Source organism: Erithacus rubecula (assembly GCF_903797595.1).
Source record: "Erithacus rubecula genome assembly, chromosome: 3".
NCBI classification, from domain to species: domain Eukaryota; kingdom Metazoa; phylum Chordata; class Aves; order Passeriformes; family Muscicapidae; genus Erithacus; species Erithacus rubecula.
Window position 1 is genome coordinate 80,743,013 of NC_136689.1, and position 26,101 is coordinate 80,769,113.

The 26,101-nt window shown below is 37.8% G+C and overlaps 1 protein-coding gene across 4 annotated transcripts in view; it reads right to left on the reverse strand.

Annotated features, from left to right (window-relative positions):
• Positions 1-1,388: 1,388 nt before the first annotated feature.
• The window catches only part of GRB10 (growth factor receptor bound protein 10), a 140,512-nt gene continuing 115,799 nt past the window's right edge, over positions 1,389-26,101 (reverse strand). For 2 of the 4 annotated variants that reach the window (XM_079300380.1, XM_079300381.1), the window contains 12 exons: positions 25,469-25,625; positions 19,633-19,748; positions 17,533-17,607; positions 14,371-14,508; positions 13,758-13,868; positions 12,422-12,520; positions 10,924-11,001; positions 10,150-10,266; positions 9,208-9,274; positions 8,149-8,236; positions 5,337-5,430; positions 1,389-4,512 (listed from right to left, as the gene is read on the reverse strand). In XM_079300380.1, the coding sequence (XP_079156506.1) occupies positions 4,366-4,512; positions 5,337-5,430; positions 8,149-8,236; positions 9,208-9,274; positions 10,150-10,266; positions 10,924-11,001; positions 12,422-12,520; positions 13,758-13,868; positions 14,371-14,508; positions 17,533-17,607; positions 19,633-19,748; positions 25,469-25,625 (1,287 nt within the window). In that variant the 3' untranslated portion in view covers positions 1,389-4,365. Of the gene's footprint in view, positions 4,513-5,336; positions 5,431-8,148; positions 8,237-9,207; positions 9,275-10,113; positions 10,267-10,923; positions 11,002-12,421; positions 12,521-13,757; positions 13,869-14,370; positions 14,509-17,532; positions 17,608-19,632; positions 19,749-25,468; positions 25,626-26,101 lie in introns of all 4 variants that reach the window. The other 2 variants (XM_079300378.1, XM_079300379.1) reach the window with 1 other exon arrangement.

Sequence of the window (26,101 nt, forward strand, 5' to 3'; positions counted from 1 at the left end):
AATCTGTACCACAGATCCACTTCTGGCCCAGACTAATTTTGTACTGGTGATAGCCCAAGTACCCATTGCTAATACCAAGGGTTAGATTTCAAGAGTCAGGCATTATTTTGCATCTGCCACAGAGGTGGGCAGTTTGGACAAACATGCTGACAGCACTACCTGGCCATGGGACAGGCTTAATGAGATCTTCTTACAATGTTGCTTTTTTAAATGCCATCTTCTTGTCTGTTCCAAATGCAATATATACAATCAAGCAAGGTGGGGTTGTGTTGGGGTTTTTTTCTTTCTTTTTTTTTTTCCTGTGGCTTTTGTTTTGTTTTTATTGTTGTTGTTTTTGGGTTTGTTTTTTTACAGATTTGTGTAGAATTATTGTCTGTAACTTTTAATGATCATAATGGGAGTCAATTTTAATATTAGTATGGCCTCTTCTAGCCAAGCAGAAAATAGTCATCCTCAAACTCTTTGTTAACTTATTAGAAAAAGCTAAGTTACTGCATGCTGAATGCAGGATAGTGAATTCTAAGAACTTTAACATGCATGCCCAGATAGAAAGAAAATTTGAGGAATATGAAAATCCAAGGGAAGCACTCTGCCTCTATGTGCTGATGAATTAATTTCATCATGCTAACATATAAATTAACTCATGCTGTAGTGCATGCAGAAGCTAGAGTGTAACAGAGTTTTGAAGTGCAATGCATTTGATGGCTTCTATAGATTAACAAGGAGGAAACAGGAAAGGATTGTGTCCAAAAAAAAAAAAAAAAAAAAAGTAAAATATCCCCAATGCATTTTTCTATGTGCCAAAAGAAACATCAATCCCTCCACCCCACTCTTCCACCCTCCTAGATTTTTAAAGTAAAGATGTCTTTTGTGCAGATGGTGCTTTTCCAGCCAAATTCTGATGGGGTGGAAATACAAGGATTTCCAGTATATACAAATAAAAAGATTACAGGCATAAGTAATTGTTTTCTGGAAGTACTATTGTAAAGTTTTCTGATCCAACAGCTATCAGGCCAATAAAGTGGTTTATGCATAGTGTGCATTTTCAGTGGGTTATATAACTTTATGACCTTAAAGTTAGTCATAATATATTGTTCTGATATGATTCTAGCAGCCTTCCCAAATGAATACTGTAAATATCTCAGCAGAATATTCCCAGTAATTTTTCTCAAACAAAAGGAATGAACAAGTCCTTTTCCAAATAAAATGCAGTGTATTCTAATAGGAATCTTAAAGACAGAACAGCCAGAATACAGGTGTCTTGGGAATTGTGTTTTCCTCTTCACACTTCTTCAAAGCTGTTTAACATGACCCACCCAATTAACCTAAATTAAGGCAAGAGATACACAGTGTACTGATATACCCAAAGGATGACATTCATTCCAATATAAAATGAATAGCATTGTATTAACGTTTATTTCTAATTACAAGAAACAGAATATCAGTCCCTTATTTGTACAAAAATACCTGAAAGATTACAATTAGGTTCACAAGCCAAAAAGCTATTTACAGTATGAAGCAAAGCATATTGAATAAAGGTTTTGTCTCTTAAGTTAATACCTTTTGCATTCCCTGAAACTTTAAACTTTATTCCATTTTACAGTCACTAAATCTTGCATTGTGACAATATAATTTACGATAAGCAAGTCTTGCCACTGGAAAGGTGCATTGATTGGTCAAACTGTCAGGTATTTAGTGCAGAAAAGATAAGACAAAACATCTAAACTGAGGCACGTGTTTCTTCAAGATTAATTAACAAATAAAAAGTTTTTTTTGTACTTTAACACCTATCGTAACATAACTTAACTAGTAACCTCATTACCAAAATGGTTTGGCATTTTCCTTCTCAACATATTCAAGATTGCTACATGAAGTATTTATTTAGAAAATAAAATCACAGGCAAAAAGATAAAAATTCAACAGGCTCCAAAACAACCCTGAGCATCCCCTTTACATTCATGTCATTTAAATACAAAAATAAGAGTCAAATGTCCTTCAGTCCTTGGTATTCTGAGCTGGCAGCCAGCTGAATCTGTTGGAAAACTAAGGTGGCATTGACTGTTTTCCAGCAGAAAGAAGACAAAGCAGTGATCTGCTTAAGTAAGATTGTTGCCACTTTGAAGGTGGTCACTTTCTCAAAACAGCTCACTTTAGCTGGGAAGAGTACAAAATACTAAGTCAACCATCTACATACAAAAATCATGGTTCATAGTCAAACTTTTATTCTCAATTTAAATAAGATGCAAAGTTTTTTTTTTTATAAATATGAAACACTGCAAATACTATCCGCCTACTGGGAAAAATGCATGGTTGTCACTAAGCTATGTAAACAGAAAAACTTAAAACTACAGCATAAATGGTCTTATTAAACTGGTAATGTAGTCAATACAAGTATCTTTTTTCTCCTAATAGGGGCCAAATAGAAGCATGCAAAGTGAAGTCAGACTTAAGTTAGCTTAATTTCAAGGTTTTAAAATACATTGTCTAGAAAGCAGGAACACTCATTTCACTATGTACAATTAAAAAAAAGCAAAACAAAACAAAACAAATAAGGGTTCTACTAAAAACAAAATCAAGTTTCTTCATTTTTAGTATCTAGACATTAAATGGAAAAAAATACTAAATGTGTTCTGTAAACTAAAATACAGTGTTTCTATACCATTGACATAATTTAAGCTGATATGGACGACTCAGGCAGGTTATGGTTTGTCTTAAGCTATTCTTAACACTACATGAAGACCTAAAAGTGTAGGATTGGTTTTCCTTCTTTACCCTTTCAGATGGCTAGGATTTCAAACCCAGTGGCAAATATTAAGGATTAACTAGCCTGTGTAAATAATTAACCGTTTTACAAATGCTCCGTTCTGCACTACAGTCTGTAAATTCCCAGGGTGGAATACTTCACACTGTGGCTAATGGCACCAAGCACTGGGAAGTTACTTCAGACAGTTGCTGAAGGAATGGTTGGCTGCAACTGCAGGTTCAAGGTGGGACTTGTCTGACTTTAATACTGATTTATCATCAGAAAGAGTTATTGTGTAAACATTAAATCATTCATTTAAACATTAACAATAACGTAGTTCTGATGACAAACCAGCACCAGAGCAAGATACATGCTTGTCTGCCACAGGTACTGGTGTGCAGTAGCACACATGACACAGGGATCACCAGTTACCTCAATGGATGATATTGCCAGCAGCTACTTCACAATCAAATCTGTTTCTATTCCCAGCATGTTCCTTCTCACCATGTAAACTTTCATGGCCCTACAAAAAGCAGAAGGGGTTCAGTTCTTCTTATGCCCTATCCCCAGGAGAGCATTGTGTCACTGTAGCTTTACTATATTGAAAGAGCTCTTTGAAACAGTCTGAAAATTCAAGGAGCTATAAAGCTAAAAACACTGGTTTTTACTTTTTTTTTTTTTTATATTTTGTCATACTAAGACTACCTGCAGAAGAATCTTCTCACAAAAAATGGTGGTTTCAAATACAAGTGTAGTCATTCAGTCCTACTCTATTTAGTAACAGTAAGTTTCCTCAGGAAAACAGTCAAAAGGCTGTAAAAAACAAACCACCACTCCAATAATAAAAATTTGTGCATAGAATCTAATACAGTCTCTGCATGACTGGATGCCACTAATATGCCATCAACATACTACAGCCATTATGCTACAAGTCAACAGTTTTAAGAGTACGTATATTGGTGGTATGTTCTTTTAGAATTGTATCCTCATTGCTTCTTCAAAGACATCTGCAGATCATTGAACCTCAGGTCTCCAGAGAAGTACTGAGACATACGCGGGCACGCACACACACACACACTTCTTGATTTTCTTCTAGATCCTTTTAGGCTGAAGCATTCCATACATTTTAGGGTGCAGATTAATACCCAACTCCTGCATGAATTTTAAAAGCCACATCAGCTCCTAATATAGGCTGCATACAATATCCGAAACAAAGTAGGAGTGCAAAAAAAGTGATCAATACAAAAAGTAAACACACTAGTCTTAATTGTCAAGATTATTCCAGGGCAAGAGTTCTTTTCAAAGATTTCTCTTCACACTTGTTCCTGTTAAGTGGCCCAGCCAAGATACTTTCCAGTTTTGTTTCAAATTTACTCATTGTTTTACAGACCCTCCCCCCATTTTTGGGATGCTGGGACACTCAGCAGCAATCACTCTTAGGTGTTAGACAAACCAGCAATCTTGGTCTGTTGGCACCTGTCGAATCCATCCCTTTCAGAGTCCCAAGGTGCATAATATTTATTTTTTAACCAACTTACAAATCTGCCAATTCCCCAGTGTCAACGTTCTCTTACAATTACTCTTCTATCAAATCCAGTCTTCAGTGAGAGTCAGATTTGAGGTCATAAGGCCACTCGGATGCAGTGGTGTTTGAGTTTGCAGGGCAAGACTCCTTTGTTTAGTTGATAGAATTCAACAAGTTGGATTAGATCACTGAATTTGGTGTTTCCATCATCCAGACTGAAAAATATCTGTCCATCATCTTCACACTAGGAAAACAAAACATCCTTTTCAAGTTAGGCTGCACATGAAGAGATACACGCATGGAAAAATTTAGAGTACCACCAGTGTGTGACATAAATAAATGATGAGCACTTGGCTGGCACATGGTTGCCCACACAACCCAGGTCTTTATGAACCATGCTCAGCACTAGAGAAAACATACCTTAATCCAACTTGTAACATTTTGCTTATGAAAGTGAAAACTTTTGGGCAGAGTAATTGAAAGTTGTACAGACAGCACTGGCATTCATTAAAATAAAACAAAAATACCCCAAAAGAATTTGTTAGCTGTTTGTAAAATTGGCCAGCTGAACAATGGAAGAGGGTTTGGAACAATAAAAAGCTCTATATAATCTTAAATTTTTCATGCTTTTTTGGATCAAGATGAAAATCAATTTGTTTTCCAACATCTCAGTGTAACCTTATTTGAAGCTCAACATTATCGGATAACTTCCAGAATAAAACTTTCTAAAGTTTCCTGAAGTTATTCTATGTTTGCTTAAGTGAGAAGGGAGATAACAGCTGCTGTTGTCACTGATATTCACAGAGAACAAGTTCTGTGCCTCGCACAGACTTGTGTAGTGTAGTGACTTACACCAGTTTTCCAGCAATGTTCATCAATAATTTTAATCAGACATTTCACTGATTAAAGAATATTCTAAAGAATATACAGTTTATATACACACTTGCTAATGGAAACGTTCTTGTTAGTTACATCAGTAATTAATAAGAGGTCTCCTCAGAAACTGGAAAAAGCTTCATGGTTTAAAATTTTGGGTTTTGTTATCAGTAGCAGAAATAATCTACTTACCGGCAAGATTTGAAAATGCTTTATTTTTTGATGATGGCATAACGTAAGTACAAATGCCTTTGGATTGCTTTGGCTGTCCCGGAGAAGAAATAATCTAGGAGAGAACATTTTAAAGAACAAATTGAATACCCTCATCTGCTTGTTCTTAAATAATCTTAAATAATAATTACTACTAAGTAATTTTGTGCCACTGCTGAACTCTTCTTCAGTTGCATTAAGAGGTGATTCTGTAACTGGCAGTTTGCTTTCAGTTATTATACCATGGCTATGCAACATTAACAGATGAAGAAACAAGAAGTGCAAGATACATCATGGCAGTTCTTCCCCTAAGAATGTATCTATGAGGCTTTTTTAAAGGTTCCTTCTAACTCAGCTTTCCATTAATGATATGTACTCTCATGAAGAAAAGGTTATCATTTAGTTCTTGAAAAAATCTGAATCTCTGTAGATGGAAAAGTAATATATGGAAATATATTACTTTTATATATATATATAAATGTTCCCACTGTACAATGTCTTGCATCAATTAATAGAAATCCAGTGTCAGCAAAATTATGTGTACGTTAAATGGCTGCAATTGCACAGAAACATCTCAATACTTTCTTAAAACTATTTACCAGTTAAATAGCTTCCACATTATCAAGATGGTGAAAATGTACTGGTTTTTTTCCTCTAGAACAGTCACAGTATTTTTCCCTCAGCATTAGTGGAAAAAAAATGTATATTAGGCATACAGCTACCAACATCATACAGCTGTCACTTTTAAATTGACCCACAAAACTGAAGTCCTACCCCAAATGGACTTTATTTAACATCCATGCTGGGAAGAGAACAAAAGCTAGATAAGAAAGTGTGTGCTTCCTTGCCTTGACATTTATGAACTAAGGAAGCAAATCCTCTCCATGCCACAGGAAACAAGAAAGTACCTTTGGCAGAAGCCTTACAGCACTATTCACTAATGGATTTGTGAGATGGCTGAGCACAGGACTGGGGCAGGACTTTTGACTGCTGACCACAAAGCCGGGAACACACTTTTCCAAGGTGCAGTTGCAAGAACTGCTTGTAGTCTTTAAGAACTCTAAAGAATTTACTCCAGCTTCTCAGATCTGATTGAGAAATGTCAGTACCACAAAAATGCACTATCATAACCTGAGTCAGTTCAGTAGTCAGGGACAGGAATGTCTTGCCACTCTCAGAAACCATGCACGGTGTTTGAAAGTCCCATTGTAATCATAGGAAGGCCAGATGTGTGGAAAAGGGACAAAAGCCTTTATAAATTAGGATCCACGTGAGGGGGAAGGACCTCACCTGCCTCATGGTTACTGCAGTTCATGCAGGTATCTCTCAATTATTTTTCATCTAGCTGTTTCAGATAATGCATGGTATCATAAGCTGGTGGCACAATGCAAATGTCTGCACAACTGATGCTGCAATTCAACCTCTGGCAAGCAACCAGCTTCCACACAAACAACAACTTCCAAGAGAGATGCATCCTCAACGAGAACTTCGAGAAATATCCAAGATAGCAGCATCAGTTGCTTGTATACAGTGTTGAGCCTCTTCCATGAACCACCAGGAGACTGTTAACTTTCTACCTTCTTTTGTTCAAGAACACACAGAACAGGCAAGAGTTTTCCACCCTAAAAATCATGATCCTTAGACCTCAGAGCACATAGGGTAACATGTTCTTTTGTCACTGCTGGTGGACCTTACTATAGCCAAACTAACCAATTCTCACATTCCGAAGTGAGTAAGCTGATTAGGCAAAAATTTAACACAACGTCAAACACAAGAACACATTTATGAAGATCTCAAGAGGGATGGGCCACCATATTCCTAAGGTAACCTGACAAAATGAGCCCAAGATTGTAACTTGAGAAAACCAGAAACTCAAAAAGTCAGCAATGCTCCTTTGCTTTCTCAGTTTCCCTTTTCTGTTTGACCTGCTTAGCCAAAATCCCCTGTCTAGCCTCAGCCTAGACAAACCTCCCCCCCTGAAAAAGCAAACACTGCTTGATGAATATATATATGCACTACCAATTTCTACTTCCCTAATGTATTTTTGTCTTCAGAAAGATTAGTGTTGATTCTGAATAAGAAAATACTGCAGAAAGGTTTGAACTTCACTGTCTCCTGTGAAGCCAACGTGAAGTTTCTACCTTAACCCTGAGAGCAGTGAACCAAAGGCAGCTATGCCTTTCCCATCCTACAAATCAACAATGCTGAACACAGTTCAAGCAACTTCCCTTCAATAACCATACCTCCATATACATAAAGAAAACAGAGATGCTTAGAAGATACTTAAATCTCAACCACAGACATTTGAGAGTGCTGGAACAGGTATTTCCATTTCTTTGCCTAGAACAGAAATAGTGAGCAAGCACCATTAGCTGCTCTGATTCATGCAGAAGAGCACGGATGGCTGATTATAAATTTGTTGGCAAATGATTAGGTACAGCTTTGCCTGAAAAATACGTCCTCAATGCAGATTACAAGAATTAACTATTTTTAAATTCTAACATCATCTAAAACTTGACTGCCTGTTGGAAAAAAGGAAAGATACTTAAGTGTATTCCTAAGATTTCATTTTTCAAATTAAAAAAAAAAAAAAAGTTAGGATCCACTCCTACAAACTACAAAACTACAAACACTACAAAAACTTTTTGGAATCCAGGCAGGTTATAACGGGACTACTCGACAATCAGGTAACTCAGAAGTGCTCATAAATCTGTAAATCATTATAGCAGAAGTTGTGCTCTCATCTATAAACCTTATTGTTAGATCATAAATACTGAGCAACAAGAATACCTACCCATCTACAAGCCCTTGTTGCTTAATAATCCTGTGAGATTCTTCTCTAGAGATTCTGCCGTGAAACCAGTGCTGTGTCCTGTGAATAACTAGAGGAGAGAGGAAAAAGAGGGAGAGGATGATTAAAAACTGTTACACACACAACTATTATTCCACGTACTAATTATTTAAACATTTTAAAAGTGGGTATAGTTCTCTTACAGAATATAAAGTATCTTCCATCAACCTATATAAAAAAATATTTTAAAAAATGCATCTACTTAATATACTAAGTAGAGAGGCATTATCTCCATATATTTTCTGATTTGCTAATATACAATTAGGTAAACAAAAGAAGTCTCTTATAATACTGCCTTTTCATAGCTTCTTGAACATATTGAGACTAACAATCCTTAGAACTCAATGTATAATGAGTTAGAAACAAATCCCTCCAAACCTCAAATAAAGAAATGCACTTTAGATGGTGCTTTCAAGAGTCAAGTTAGCTCCCAATATTATCTTTATAGTTTCATTTTTCAAATGGTATTTTAAAATGTTGTTAACAGAATAGCAAGAGAAAATAACTGTGTTTCCTCCAAGAAGCCTAGGGTATTCATATGAAATTTCCAGTTGTTTTAATGAATTCACAGTCTCAAAGAAATGTCGAGGATTTGCATATTTTACATTTTTCAGTTATTGTGGAACAAATTCTGTTTTGAAAACTCTTATTTCTACTCTTTAAAGATTAAATGATCACTCATTGACTTTCCTTGTCCAAAACAGCAAATTAACTGCGGGATTCTTTTAAATGGAAACATTTATGGAGTGTCTATTTTTCAAAAACACGAGTTTCAAAAGACTAGTCCTAAAGAAAAGCTTAAGTGGGCATCAAAAGAAAACAATTTCCTTCTATGGTGTCTGTATGGGTAGGCATGTTAGTGACACAGAAGCAACTGATAAGGATTGTATTTGACATCACGGCATTTGTACTACATGGCTGTGCTCTGTGTCTGTATGAAATGTACCTTTTCTTTACCCAGAGAGGCCTCTGATACTATGGTTACAAACCATCAGAATTTACCTGTACTCAGTGTGGATGGATGGAGTGGACTTTGGCTACCCAAGATGTTCATTCTTGTGCTACGTTTCTACAGAGAAAATGAATTACCGTTAAATCCACACTAACGCCTCAGGAGAAAAGAATTAGTGCACATGCAATACAGATTTAATTTACAGGAAACTGGGGGTTGGGCATATTTAATGCAAGGATGAGAAAAAGAAATGCAACTTTGAAGGGGGCTAATCTACAAGCAGCAGCTCATTTCAGTTGGCTTAAAACACAAGCCAGATGTCAATGATGAAAGCTCAGTATCTTTAAAAAAAAAAAAAAAAAAAAAAGGAAAAAAAACAGAGAAAAGAAAAGACTGATATGTTTCTGCTCAGGCAAAACACCAGGCACTCAGTAAATCAAGCAGTATTTCCCTCCCGTACATAAAGCACCAGCTAATGCTTCAGTAATGACTCCTTTTCCCTAAAAGACGAGCATGTGGGAAAACTTGTACTGCAGCTGTCTGTCCACAAGACACTATAAACAAGTTACATCAGTTTTCATTGCAAGAGGTCCTGCCTCTTGTATATTCTGCAATTAAACTTACTGGGAGCAAGCCATTAGTCAGAGCCCCAGCCTCTTCCATGTGGGGAAGCATTTAATTTGACATATTCCTCCTCAGAGACTGGTTTTGCAAACTGGCAGTAAAGTTCTGGTGGGTCTGCTTTCCCCCTCAACTTTCCTCTGGACACTAGGGGGACAGAGAAGCAGTGGTAGAAGGTTGTTGTGAATGTGACAGTTTTGCTAAAGATGGATATTGACTTTCAGATCTGCATGCTTGCAGTGTGATTGCTTCAGGTCGGAGCTAAGCTATACTGTGACCAGCACTGCACTAACATCATAGCACACTCTGTGTTTTGGCTCTCAACAGACACTTACTGATTGCAAAAATAGAAAAGAAGAGAAGATAGCTACCCTCCAAGCATGTCCTTCTTCCAAGGCAGCACTCTGTGCTTCAGCAGGATTTTCAATAACTCTTCCTATTTGCCCCGAAAAATCCATTGCTACTAGTGAGTTTTCAGATACACTTCTCTGAAAAGGAATTTTCACTTGTTTCAAAAAACAGGGAAAGGAAAACCCAGCTTGAGAGTTTCATTTCAAACTGTTTTGGTTTCAGAAGACTGTCCAAAGTCTTCCTTCAACAGCACAGAAAATACATCTTATTTTTTCCCTTTTCAAAAGATTCACAGACACAAAAATAGATGGTTTTTCTTTTTCAACCATAGGGGAGGGAGACAGTTCAAAGGCTCAGAATAAAATGTTTGCTCAAGTTGCCCACTTGCCCTATTACTATATTCCAGTCATTTTCAGGGCCAGTTGGGATCCAAATATAGGCTCTTCCCTTTTAGGTAGTTAACAGTCATCTCTTGGCCCAACATATTTTAGGAAATCTACGTGTTAGTTTTGCCAGACCTAAGCTGGCTTCTGCAGAGACAGCCAGATGTCTCTGTGCCATACATCTCAAAGAGTATGACGTAGCCAAGATTTTCAATCATGTGGATCATGTAAGCCTAAGATAATGGAGAGCCAACCACGGAAACTGTACTCATGCAAAACATGAACTTTACATTGATTTGCTACACAATGCTGAATTTACATTTCTTAGCGTAAAATTTTCCACTTTTAAAATGCAGAAGTAAATTATCTTTTCCAACATCATACATCAGTGAGGTAAAGTTCATCACTTACTACTGGAGTGGAAAAGTGTGGAAGCATGGCTTTTCGCTGCTGGGGAATTCTATAATTCTGATACAGTAGCATTCCATACTGCCAACAGAAACACAAGGACATTATTATTCAAATGTATGCCCTAGGAAAAAAACTGTAGTGATTTCATAATACCACTTACACTGGAGAAAGGTGCCACCAGTTTATTATTTTCCTGATCAGAAGATCTCTCAAAGCCATTTGCATTGAGTAACAGTGATTGACAGGTGGCAATCAAAGAGTAAACATGCACAAAGTTTTAAAAAACACAAGCTTAAGTAATATACACAGGTTATTTTTGCCACTCTCAGCTACCACCATGTTTTCCTTGTAGAATACCAGCTTCCAATTGAGATCAGAACACACACATTAATTCCCTTCTTTTTACCCTCTAGAACTTAAAAAAATTCTGCACAAGACATTCATTCAAACTCAGTTTTCATAATGAAAACTTTCACTAGCTCTTTCAATAAATTTCACTATCACTTGGTACTTTTCTCATCCTTAAAAAAATAAAGTGATTGAATTCCAGTCATGTCCTTGGTTGAATATGATGAATTTTAGCAACACTAGTAGCTGGGATGATAGGTAAACACCAACTCTGCCTTCTCTAGAGGCACAGTGTTGAAGTAGAGCAACATTGCTTACTGAATGTTCTAACTGAAACAGATTATACAATTTCCAAACAAGGTAATATAGGATTATGGAAAGCTAAATGAGATGGTGAATAAAAAGGAGGGTTATGGACACAGCCTCAGGGCAAAGCCTTATTTTTTGCTGACTGTACATTTTTAATCATCTTTTGGTGTGTCTTAAAAGCTAAGTAATTTTTTTTCTGGACATAGGACGTAGTAAGGTTGAGAGAAAAACACAGCAGTTTTCAAAGCAGCACATTCAGAAAAGGACTTAGAACCAAACCAGATGCTATGCACATTTTCCTATGAAGATCAGGAAGTTCTCTCCTTCAAAGGGCACAAAATAGTCAGTTTTTGCCTCAGTTCCCTACGTCCAGATTTTGTTTCAAAAAGCAGTGAAGCCTCCTATCATATTATCAAGAAATTTCATTGTGTGGTCTCAGATATGAGTAACTTTCCCCTAGATATAGGGTTACTTATTTTGTTACTTCTTCTAATAGAACCTTCAGAAAAATGGGAATAAAATATTTGCAAAAGGCATTCTGTTCTGGTAAAGGGAACCACTGACCATTATGAAAACATTTTCTTTAGCTTTTCAGTAACTTGAAAATATCTTGTTTTTAATTCATTCACATATCTCAGATTTGGATCCAAAACTAAAATATACTTGATTTATATGTGGAAGGAATAGATCTCAGTCCTGTGCTTAAATTGTTAGGTGAGACAGGTCTGCTTGGAATTTTGCAGATGATATTTAAGAACATACAGGTAATTTCTCATGAACAAAATAACAAATGCCATTTAACTCTAGGTGTAGCTTTGCAAAAGTGGAAGAGATTAGGTACCTTGAGGAGTCGGAAGGCAGTCATCCAGCACGTCCTGCTTTGCTCGTCTTCAGCACACAACAACCGCAGCTCCTTAGTTTCATTTCTCACTCTGTTTGGCTTTAAAGTGTTAGAGGGAAGTATTCATTAGAAAAACAACAGCACTGGAAGCTTAGAATCACTGTAAGCAGGGTAAAGGCAGGTACAATATTAGTCTAAAGAACTAGCCAGAAAAAGCTCCCACCACACTGAATTTAAGCTCAGGAGAGGCTGATCATGCTTTCAGGGAAATCACTTTCTCTGCTGGGTCCAACAAGATCAAATGCTGGTGCTTCCTGACTTTCATTGATCCTTGTAGATCCCCTCCATCTCAGGGTATTCTATTATTTTGGTTGGAAATAACCTAGCAGTCCTAACAGTTTATAGGAGCAAGGTATGCAGGCCATATTAGAACCAGACCTGGGCACTTAGTTTTGTTTGTTTGGTAGTTGGAGGGATTTTTTGGTGGGTTTCTTTGGGATTGGGTTTTTTGTTTTGTTTAGTTTTTTTTTCTGGGAGGTGTGTTTTTTGTTCTGTTGTTTTTTCAAATCTGAGAGAAGTTTTATAAACCCCCACTCTGAAAAGAAGGATTAAACTTTCCATAACAGTGGGTAACTGAAAGTTTGCTTCCATCAGTTCAGGATCTGTCCTGCAGCCACTCCCTTTGATGCAAACCCTTGTTGTCTAGCTCTGGAACAGCTGCTAGGAAGGAGACTACTTCACCACTGTCATAAAACCAGCTCCCAGCCTTATTTTTTTCTCAGAAAATCACACTTTTCAAACCTTTGAAATACTTTCCAAATGAATCTTTCAGCACAATAGTTTTAAAAATCTTCAAAGGCAACTGATTATTCTTACATTAATTTTTCCAAGACAGTCTTCCTCTTTAAAGCAAACTCTGGCCCATAATAATGGTAAAATTGCACCCCATCAGAACTTGATCCTTTGCTGCTATATAGTTTTGGTGCATGCTGTCCACAAAAACTTTTCTATTTGATTAGAGAACTTGGAAAAAGCTTTCATCTGTGAGGTGAACCAAGGCCACCTCACAAGCACACCCTGTTCCAGCACTGAGCTGCTCTTGCACAAAAATTTCCCAAACCAAAGGAGCACCAGATAAAGTGTTAAAAGTGTCACATAAAATGATGACAAGATTCACAGGACATGCCTGCCAAATGAAAGATGTTAAAGATCAAGTCCTCATGACAGAAAAGGCTTGCAGAGTTTTACATACAAATCCCATTTAGCTGGGGGCTGGGGTGACTCTGAGCTAGCAGCACCGTCTGGAACTTGGGAAGAACTCAGTGAGAAGATTTACCTTTATACAAAATCCATACTCTGCAGGGGCATTGTACAACTTCTTGCCTGCTATCAACGAGAAGATATTGCTGTCTTCTAGGTCAGCCAACAATTGCAAATGTCTTGGCTCCTGGGGAAATAACATGATTTAGCACAGGTATGTGAAAGGTTTTGGAAGATGTTGTGCAAGCTCTGCAGTCTCTCAAGCCCAGCCTCCAACAGAGGGCAGTGCATGAACACTGCTCCTCTCCCAGGCAGCCTCAAGTGACCATGGCACACACCCCTTATGTATCAGCCTGCCAGCAGAAAGTGCTCGGTACAGGAAGCTCACTAAATACCTCTGCAGACCCATCACATTAAAAATGGCCTGGCCTATTACATTGATCCAGAGGAATCTGAAGGTTAGCACAACTTTAGTGGCCACAATGATGTTGCCTGACTGGTTTGTTTTTATTTTATAATGAAACTGTATGGCTGTGTTCATGCACTGATCATGCCTTACTTACCTTTTTCTATGGAACAGAAAAAGGAACATTGTGTGGAGATTTTTAAAAAACAGCAAAAAATACCCACTGTAAAAGCAGAAAATGCTTTCACATGCTACTACTGTGCAACTTCTTTTTTAATCTTACCTTTGAAGTTCCTTTTGTAGAACAATAAAGTCCTGATCTCCTCAAACACATAAACAGTTTCTTCCATGATTTCCTACCCAGCTCTTTCACATGCAAGAAACCTTGAATTTCAGGGCAGCTACTGGAGTTTAAAAAGTTCTGTTGGAGAAGAAAATGTAGATTAACATTGTATCTTATGGGTGAATTATAAAATTGTCACTGTATTTGCAGAACAGAGAAGAAAATGGCGAATCACTTTGCTGACTTGAGGTGCAGTTTCACTCTAGGCTTAAAATGACCTAGATATTTAATCTGATTTATGGCCAAAATGTATATTCCTGCTCCTCCATTGTGTCTACCTGGCCATCTCCTCTGCAACTGACACCACCTTCCTATTCTCTGTGTCAAGACTTAAATCTCAAAAAAGCTATTGCTTCTCTATATCCCCATTCGTCTTGCATCTGGCCTGGAGAGGGAAAATAAACTTATTAATTCTTAAAATAATACCTTGTCACAGCAATTCTGGCAGATTGTCCAACTTGGAAACATTAGCCAAAATCCCCATCTTTAGGATAAAGTTTTTGAAAGGGAAGAGCCTATTTCAGGATTTCAACTGTCCCAAGACAAGAGGTATAATGGACAACAGAGTATATGACTGAAAATGAAATGTAGAGCAGTCAAGTGCCAGCAATTATACCAGACTTCAGGATTGAGAAACATTTAAATTTTGACATAAGTAGAGGAACCACATACAGAATAATTTGATTTGTGATATATCACAGGAAAGAAGAATTAACTATGATAGAAGAAGTGATTAATTGCTCCCTTATTACAACAGGTTTTTAAATGACAGAGGGCTTCATCATTAAGTTAAATGCTGAATTAATAAATTCAACAAGTATGAAGAAAAATGCATAAACCTGGTTGGCCTAGATGTCTCTGCAATTCTTCAAAGTTGTGTTTTGGTATGGACAATGTCCACAGGAAACAAAACCAAAAACAGTGCCTCAAAATTCTTACTTCCATTAAACCCTAATTTTTTTTCCAGTCCTCTGCCTCATCTTATCTAACAGAATGGGAAAGACCAATCGATTTTCTTGCTATTTGTACTATGAAAATCCAATTCTCAGCTGTGAAAAGGAAAGACCAGATTTTTATCCAGTCAGTTAAAACAAAAGTAAACTAAGATGGCATTCTTTTTTGCATGTATGAGCCAGGCTGAGACTAGGGAAAACATATCCCACTGGTTTTAATGCTACCATCATGACTAAAAATACTAACTCTTAATGCAGTATATGATATCATGAAATGATATTTAATATTCTTCTCTGTTATGTGTGCAATTAAAACCAGCAAAATTGCTCAGTGTTTAAGGTGGCCTCAAATGCAACATTCTTAATGACTACTGGGCTTCAATAAATTACAACTGCCATTGAAATTCTGAAAAACGGTTGTGTGTATTTTAAAAGAAAATAAGTACTTATTATAAAAATTTTAACAAAAAATAGCTTTTTATGGGTAAACAATGAACTAGAGGTAATATGCTCACCCTTTTCCTCCCACCCTCTTGCATTGTTAAAAGCCCCATGACTTATACTTCTCCAGGACTGTACCTTTCTGAGCCTTCCCAGAAGCAAATTTATACCTCACAATGCTTTAAGGTTTTCCTTTTGCTACCACCTGAGTTGCCCTCAAAACTTCTCCATCTTCAGTAACATCCTGCTCTTTTGGGGATTCCTGCTGCTTGTATTAAGAAGCAAATCCAATTCTCCAACTTAAACTACAGGAAGAAGGGTCCAAGGTGTGAAGACCTCTCTTCCTTCTAGTCTGTGGCAATGCCAGTCCATGCCAGTTTTGGCTCCTGATTACACAATCTCATTGCACATGACTTTCATTTATAATTCCAGAAATGGCTTGATTTTTTTTTTTTTGTTTTGTTTGATTGTTTCCCAGATGTAAATGGATGTTAATGTTTTAAATTCTTCTCTGTGCACATGGAACCAGAATTTAATGGACTTTGGTATGGTAATGGGACAAAATGAATGCACTGGATCAAAGTCAGTGAACTTATCTTTAAACAGAGAGTCAGTGCATATTTGCAAACATGCAAAATGACAGCAATCAAACCAAAATCAATTACTTCTATGTTTATATTCTTCATATATTTATGCTTCTGCTTTATAATTTGCCTGTGATTCATGACACTGTCTTCTAGGCATAATGGTCATATGTTCTTAGTACAGCACTTCTTTAATAAACTGGGTTTTAATTTGGCTTTGGAGTTGAATGTCCACAGGTTGAGAAAACAAGTGAAGTGAAAAGGATTTAGACTATGGGGTTTAGACTGGAGTGCTAAAATTGAGATATTTAAGCCCACCCTCCAGCACCATCCTTGAAGGCCAACCAACTATGCCACCACCACGGTTCCTTTATGAGCAAGCAAGAAACTGCAGAGTGACACTGAAACTTCAGCATAAATGCAGCACACATGCCACCACCACACAGATTGCACAACTCTACCAACACATACACTTAAGGAACACACCCCTGCAATTTATCCTGGGGAGCTTTAAATGGGATTACTTTGCAAATACTGCATACAAATTTCTACTTGCACTTACTTCTTAGGGCATTATTTTTCTATACAAAAAAACAGCTAGTTGGCTGAATCATGGGGAAACTGGTCCTTATTGTTAATTCTTGCCAGGCACAAATATGGGACACAAAAAGCAAAAGCTCTCATCAACTCAAACTCATCTTCTAATATCCACTTGCTTTTTTGCACTTTCTCCTGTGCTGTGATGTGGAGTACAGAAGAATACTTCTGTTCTGCCTTTTATAAAAGGGATGTTTGTTTTTCTAGAAATATATTTGCCAAGACTGTTTGCAAGTAAATTAGGTGGCTAAACCAGATGCCCCAGAGTAAGTTGAGTATTAATGGAACAAATATGTATGACCATAGCTATGAATACTTTGTGTTTACAATTTAGACCTCAATGCCACTGGGTAAGATCTCTGTCAGGTATTTTCAACATTAATTCCATATGCTAATTCACTATACTGGTCTTTCTCTTACTGACTGTTTTCCTTTGAATTGTCTGCCTTCCTTCCTTCCTTCTTTCCTCTCAACTCCTCCCCCTCCAGCTGCAAAACTTTTTTGTCCATACAGATAATTTACAGTACCTGTAAAAGTTGTGACTGTGGGATACTGCCATTTGTTTGCTGGCACCAGGCAACCATTTGTTCTGGAAAGAAATTCTAGACACAAAAAGAAGACAATTGGAAGTCACATTATATTTGAACACTTACAGAGAACTAGTGACATTTTCTTCCAGTCATTAAGTTTTTGGAACTATCACTATTAAATCAATTTGGAGATCCCCTGACACAGAAAGTAATACTAGGGCTTTTCAAGTGCAGTTCTTCCCTTCCTTCTGCTCACCAGATGCCCATGCAGACAGATCGTGGGTTTTTAAAATAACTGATATGTAGCATTTTGTAACTGCATTTTCCTCTCACTTCCTCTTCTACTGAGGACTTTTGGGGATCTCTAACAGGCTCTACTTTCTTGGGAAGGGAAGGATGAATGGTCCTGCAAGTTCAGTATGCAGTGACTCCTTGCTTATTGCACCAATGACTCGACTTCAGATTCATTCCTCCAGTTCCCCTTTCATCTGCTATGTTTTAAAATTCCTGTATAATTTGGTACACTGAATTTACTATACACAGCAATGACATGAAATCATTCTTGAAGTTTTTAAACATTATTTGAAGCATGGATACATACAGAAATGCCTGAAATAAAACAATGACTGATTATAACAAGATGAATCACAACAAAAACATTTCCAGTTTAGAACATTTGTCACTCTTCAGGCAATATGAATTTCAGTCTTTAGGGCATAAAGAGAAGGGCTGAAGGGGAATCACCCTTCTGCCAGGTAAGTTGCACAATGAGTTATGAAAGCTAACATTTACCAGCCTCTCGAGTAGAAACAGTGCCATATGGCAACAGCTAATGCAACGGATAGGGAGCCTTCGCATTCTTACACCACAAGAATGATTTATTCTGTGATTGCAGGAGCCTGGGACTGAATGCCAAGCATTCTGGGTTTTATTCCCATGCACTGTTACTTAATTAAAATATACCACGTGAAACTAATGCACTGGCTCCTCTGATACCAAAACTTCTGTAATGTTCCTAGGTTATGAGATGGTGAAATCAACAGAAATGAAAAACTGGAACTCTCCATGCACAGAAATGTTTCACAGAGTAAGTCAAGGCACAGACTCTGAAACAATCACCAGCAGAGGAAAAATGCACACATGAGCACACGTGCAAGGATGGAGCAACTGTGCACTTGCATCTACGAGGAAAGAATGAATTTATCACCCCCAGTTACTTCAGTAATGAGTTTAAACTTGACCTTGTGTATCTCTTTTTCTTCTCGCACCACAGATGCCTGACTGACCCAAAATCTGTTCTTTCCTAACTGCCTCTGGATTACCCTTCCTCAGTTATCTCAATGGGTCACACCAGCTGACATTGGTTCATACCAACAGTCTGCTCAACATAATTGTTTAGATAAAATGGGAAAAAGTCATCCTCAGATAAGCAGTTACAGAGTAATCAGCTTCAAAGGATCAGTTACAAAAAGTAAAAGCTCAAAGGATCTTACAAATCCAGAAATAGGTAGAACTATGGCATACAGTACTTTTCAAGCATGGGTATACCAAGGACATAGAGAGGCCAAAATACTGGGATTAGGGAAGAAGGCAGAGCAGACTAGTAAAGCACAGCCATAGGTGAAACAAGGTTCAATATACGTAACAATAAACTGGAAACTCCTTGTATGGACTAAGTGCTTCAGGGGTTTCCCAGATGGCTTTGGGGTTTTATTGTTATGGTCAGAAATGAAAAGGTTTGGATACTACTTGTTATATGATGAATTTGCTTTGAATCAAGTAACTCTGACGATAATGAGTAAATTGCACTTATGATTGTTTTTCTTAAACTAATGAAGATTTCCCTGCCTTGGTCACTCTCCAATGTAACTACAGACATTTTGAAACAAGTATATTTGGTAACTCAAAAACACTTGAGGTTTTGAGGCTGGGAGGAAAGTACAAGGAATTTAAACATTGGTTAAAATTTCTTTGGAAAGAATTCTGTTAGTTGATTGCCTATTTTTTTAATACTAAATGTTTAAGACATAACAGTGCCCAGCAATGTTATTGCAATCCAGCCCTCTGTGGTATAAACAACTAAGTAATGAGACTCACCATGGGATTTTTGAAAAATTCGTATTTTGCGTAATTCTTCCTGAACAAAAATTTACTTTCACTTCCCATTGTGGATTCAACTTGAACTATGAGCTCATGATCTTCCAAGCACCTCTCTGTGGAAAAAGAACACTATGTTAACACACAGCCAACCAGCAGGAGTGAGACCAACTAAGAACAGAAGTTAAAACAACCCAGTGTAATTCCATTACCTTTTATGAAATTAGCAAAACACATTCTAGCTTTCCAACCACATTGCCATGAGGAAATAATTTGCTTTGTAAAGTATTACAAAGTTTAACATTACATGGCAGTGCTCTTCAAGGAATTCCTATATCAAGGTTTCATAAGCACTGAGACTTTTGAGAAAGTAGTATATTTTTTTTGTGTGCAGTAGCTACAATAATACAGACAAACTTCTTTTGGCACTGGTTGTATGCTGTGGAACTGGCAAGGTGGACAGGTTTAAGGTGGAAACAAGTTACAGAAAGGCCACTGTTAGGTCTCAAACTATCACAGAAATACAGTGTTGTATTTGATCACACTCTATAAAACCAGTTCATTTCAAGGTGAACTTCAGGCCTTTATTGTAGATGCTGGACAATGGGGTTTATTATGAAAGAGGTCACAGGATCTACTTTACAGGAATACTGACAGAGACAAATGTTTTGTACACATGACAGGGCAATTTTCTGCTCTAGATTTGGTTACAAGGTAACTCCCCATAACCACCACTTCTCTGGTCAAAAGAATGGCACATCAAAGCATGAACAGATAGCTTAACAAACCCAATTCACTGAAAGCAGTAACTCGAAAGAAGGCAACTGGCGAAGTGTGCACTACTTAATGAACTCATTATCTTGACAAGTCTCCAGAACTTTCTGAGAAAATATTTAGGTATTTTTCAAAAGTTTTAACTAGTCAGTGATTTCATGCCTTATATAATACAAAATTTAAAAATCAGATCAAACAAAACATAACTTTTTCAAAGCTTTAAACAAAATGCCTTTCACTTGCTAACCAAAGAAGTTTGGAGAGTCTCTTCCCCACTTTGTGTTCTGGCAATCCTTGTATTCCTATAGTAAGAAATGCCAGGATGCCACTCAATTTCTCTTGGGGTATTTTCAGGATAGAAAGCAAGCAGTCATTGGTATCTCAAGAAGAGCAAGCTCTGGAATATCATTTGAATTACTGAACTCAGCAGATTTTGTGGTGTTCCTTGACTGAAAATTTAACCTATGACTGAATGATCCCATCATCTTTTTCACCTGCACTTAGGTTGTCAGTCATCACCAGCTCATTGATGACTTCAGCATTTACTGTGCATTTGTGATGTCTAGCCTTGTTATAGACAGTGTTTTCAAAGGGGTTAACTGGAAAACCTCCATAGTGTTCTGCTCTCAAACAAAGAGCTGTTTCTTAGTGCATCAGGCATGTGACTTTGAAGGGGCAGTTCTTTGACTAATGTGCTCAATCTACACCTGCTACGGGGTGGCTGTTAATAAAGAATATTTGGCACCACCTCAGCATTTGTCACCTAAACCTACACATTTCTAGGGATATACGGATAAAGTTTCAGGTATTGCTAATCTGGTGCTACTACTATCATGGTTTTTAAGCAACTGGTGAAGTCAAATTTCCTCCACATTGCAATGAGGACTGTGGGCCTACGAGGGTGAAGGGCCTATTTTTCGAAACTATGCTTCCTACAGAAAACATTTAATTACATTAGTATGAAGCTTCATCACAGTATGGACACTGAAAGACCACAAATCCTGTTACAGTCTTGTTCTGCCACCACCCCAAGCTGTGGTCTTTGCTTTCCTAACACATTGAAAATTGCTTGTCAGGGACAAACTGATTATTCTGTTCTGAGAAAATGAAGTATAGATGAACATTTGTCCTTTGGTTTTGTATTTCAATGTTTAGTTTGTGTAAATATACTTAGTGCCTGTTTCTTAAATGCTTTAGAGAACTGACCTAGATTATGTAGTATTCTGTTACTACATCAAGACCCTTTTGAGATTCTGCAGTGATACTCCCGCTGACTTAATGCTTATATTTTCATTTTGATGGTCAAAGTCATCTTGGAGAAAAGGTGCAGCATTTCATAGCACATGCATGCAAAAAAAAGGAAGCTAGTCCTGGTCAGTTTGCTATTACTTATAGAAGTTATACACTTGAGAAGTGCTTGGTAATTTGCACTCAGTTGGTACAAATGGGATGAACTTGACACATGAGCAACTCAGCCTCAGCCCTGCTTTGAGCTTCCTGCTACAAAACTAGAAGCACAGATGTCAGCCTGTTAAGTTCAGTTCAATAGGCCAGTCTGTCTTCAAGTGGCATTGCTGTTGAAGTGACCAGAAATGTGTCCTTTCAGTTTATCTGATAGGCCCCACTCAGTCTCCTCTACACACTTCCTGGAACAGACTTTCCCCCCACCCCACCCAAGCTAATCTGCATTATTAACAAAACTTCTACTGAACTGCAGCAGTGATACAAGATGAGAAAAGGAGCTGGATTCCATCATGAACAACTCACAAGCATAGCCAAAAATTCCCAATCAGAGAATCACAATAAATGACAGGTGGCCCCTGAATGAAATAGCCCGCCTTGATTTTGCATTTAAGCAAGTGCTTTGTTTAACTATTCCACTTTTAATTCATTAAGAGAAATCAATGCATGTAAACCAAAAAATCTAGGTACAAAACTGCAGCGATGCTCTCTTCTAACTCTCACATAGTTCAAAGCCCTACTACATTCTCTCCTTCTCCAATTGTATTTAGTAAGGTGTACAGTCAACTCTGGAACTGTAAAAACAAAGTTTGTAGGTAGGGAGGGATTCTTTCAGTGTTAGGACACATACAATCACGTCAATGTCTTCACCATTATTATTTCTGTTAATGTCCAATACACAGATTTCTGTCCCTGTCCTAAACTGATGATAGTTAAGCATGGAATAGAACATAGGGAGATTAACACGTTTTATAAACAGGCTAGATATACTTATAGTAGCAAATGAAATGATGGGACCAATTCAAATTTCATAGACTGCTTAAATATTTGCTACAATGTGCTTTAGATATTAGCAGTATGGTGCAGCAGGAACCACTTCCAAATGTCAAATCAAGAAAGTCAGATGTCAAATTCTCACACCGCTGCCTCCAGTGATACCACGAATATTTTGTGCAGTCAAATAGGTGTTTAAAGTTATGTGTAAGCACACATTTTACCAGGAATATACTTGGCTATGTGTGTGAAGTGAACTGTGAGATGAGGGCTCCTTACAAAGTGGGATCTCAAAGACCAGTGCAATGATAAGTATGCCGCTGGCTTCAAAAATTTGATCTTGTCTTCAGTTTGTCCAATAGTAAAACAATGAATTGGTTCTGCAAACCAAGTTCTTTTGGAAAGTACTATTAGGCTAAATATGGGGAGGAAGAAAAAGATGGTGAACTAAATGGAGGAACTCCTCTCTTTTAGTGGGTTTCAAGACTATCACCTAGAGCATTAAGTCAGCAAGGATGTATTGTATAAGTAACGTCTTCTAGAAACACAGACTTCTGACTGCTCTTTCACCATATTTCTCTTCACACTAAGTATTTATTCACCATTGTTTCATACTTATACTAGCAATGTTACATCTAAAGGAACAAATATGGACCATCAGATGCCTGATGATAATTTCATCCAGGCTACAGATGGATTACTACCTTGATCTGACAAGTCTCTGAAATACAGGAAAGCATTTAAGCTACAGAGGAGTTAGAAATAAGCAGCCAAATAATAAAAAATTCAAACTGCAACCAAAACTGGAAGCATGAAAGTTGGTGTTTAATGTTTATTGCATATCTATACTTTAGACTGCAAATTCAAGAAACTGGGTGATGTTGTCTCCTGTTAAATGAACTCATTCCCTTTTCTGTCCTCATCCTTTCAAATATGTGAAATCGATATAATTACATTTTTTAAAAATTCTTTAAATATTTTTTCTTTGTCTATTGGCTTTACACCCCCAAAGGCTGCATTACTTCTCACACAGATCTACTGTGTGGCCTACAGGGGACAGCCCTGGGGCTGTCCCTGTGTAACAGAGTTTGGTGGCTGCTGAAGCCCCAACCTGCACACCCCGCTTCTCTGGGGGCCGCTTTGTGCTTCAGTGTGAAACAGAGGTCCAAGGCAGGCAGGTCCCCATGTATATAAATGCAGCCCGATAAGTATCTTGCTCTTTTCCCATCATTGTTAATTACCAAGTTATTTGTGTGTAAACAGAAGCTTTTGATTTCCTAATCAGCCTCCTGCCCGATTCATTCAGAGATGTCACACACCAGAGTTTGACAGCACAATTAGTCACCATGGAAGCTATTGTGATGTCACAAACACTGAATTGTGGCATCATTGAATGAATCTGGCAGGAGAAGGATGTTGGTTACAAAGGAGAAGGCTTCTGTTTACACAATACCTTGGTAATCAGCAATGATGGGAAAGAGAATATAGAAAAAGAGAGCCTGGTGGTTTAATGAGCATTGATAAAACTGAAAATTTGTAAAGGTTTTTCGAAGCGCATTTGGCGTATTAAGCTACGGAGATAAAGATTCTGTAATTTATACCTCAATTCTTCACCTCATCATATGTCCTCAGAACTGAGAGCATATCACAGACACAGACCAGTGAGTGTTTCAAGGTAATTTTTTAATATATTTCTACATTAGGAGAGATAATAAAACCATTAAATAACCAGAATATCCTATGTGTTTGATTTTTTTTCAAGTGTTAGTTCTGCAGAGCAGTGAGTTTATTAGTGTTCAACAGTATTGGTTTAGGGCATCACATTTCCAGCAAATCATTTCCTTTTTTTATTCGTAAGGGTTCTGAATTACATTTTTAGACATAAACCCCCTCTGTTAGCTACAGATAGCATTCACAATTCCAGTGCTGGCGACTGCAGCTTATGATTTGCCTTCCTCTGTTTTCTAGAAAAAACATTCCCCATGAAGTATATCGACTAATACTCCAAATGCTACACTTTTTAAAGCCTTATTGTACGCTATGGAGAATTATAGATAGCATTATCTGCGCGATACGCTGTTGCAAGCTGCACAGCAGAACCCTGTAACTAATCAGTGCCACAAAATAACAGGAAAAGCAAGACTGAATAACATGAGATCCTTTCAGGTACTGTAATTAAACCAATTCACGGTGTTATTTAATTCCCCACGGTTCTTCCTCTTGCTGCCTTCTTGAAACTGTAACCATGACACCTTAATTTCAATCAGGTGGAGGAGCTGCTGCCTGGAGAGCAGATACCACCACTGGTCCAGAAATTGCCCATGGATTTGCGGGTGGTGCCACCATTTTTTCCCTGCCTGAAGTCAAGTTTAGCCAACCCCCTCCCCCACCTCAGCATGTCAAGCTTTCATAAGCATTACTGTAGGTACGTAAGGCTGAGTCTGTTCACCCAGGTCTCCCAGCTGGTGATGAGCTGAGCTGCTTCATAGGACCGTACTCTAAGGATCAAGCTTAATTTGCCTAAGCTGTTTATTTGCAATAGCTTCAGACACAGCAAGGTAGCAACAGAGCGCTAGCGTGAAGATTAGACAATTCTTCTTTTCTTATATAATAAAAAACAGAGGATGGGAAATAAGGGAAGGACTTTAAATGGCTTAAACGCTTAACACATCAAATTGCAATACACAGAAAGCACGTATGTGACTTCAGCTAATTGTACAAATAAAAGCAGTGGAAAAGAAAACGTTCCGTCTGGAAGCACATTTATATGAATTACACATATTTTATGTTCCCAGGTAACCATGCCACCCCTTTGACCATTCCCTACCTAATCCTAGGTGAGGGTGATGCTCCACTAGAGTCCAGCTGTTATCATCCACACAATGACTTTTGTATACGAGCAGCTGACAGAGGTCCCTGGCTGTCATGTCTGCTAGAATCTCGACCACTTTGCTTGTTCCATCTTCACTAAAGACTTTTACATCCTGCAACATAAAGGGTACACTTACAGATCAACAGCTCTGAACATAGGCAAACCACACAGCTACTGTAGAAAAGCATCATCCTCTTGGTGTGAGGGTTCCGAGCACCTTGGCAGCCAGGACAAATGAAATGGATGATTCACTTTATAACACTTTCTCTCGATGCCCCCTAGACCTATTTCCCCTCCCCCCTCCCTGACACCTCCCTGCACTAAACAAAGATTCAGCAGGGTTAATATGATCACATACAAAGGAAAAGTGAGAGAGCAGGTTCTGTATAAAGCTGTGTAAGGTAAGCAAACGTGAAACAATGTCGAGAGAGTACTTTGGCAACAGTGGGCGAGAGAAATCACATCCAGTCAAACACACACAGTTTTCATTGCGATCCCATCGGAGGCCTCTGCACATTCACAGAGGAGCAGGCCAAGACCCCAAAGATTAAAAAAGGCTCTCCTGTTCCCCACTAACTTTTTATTGTT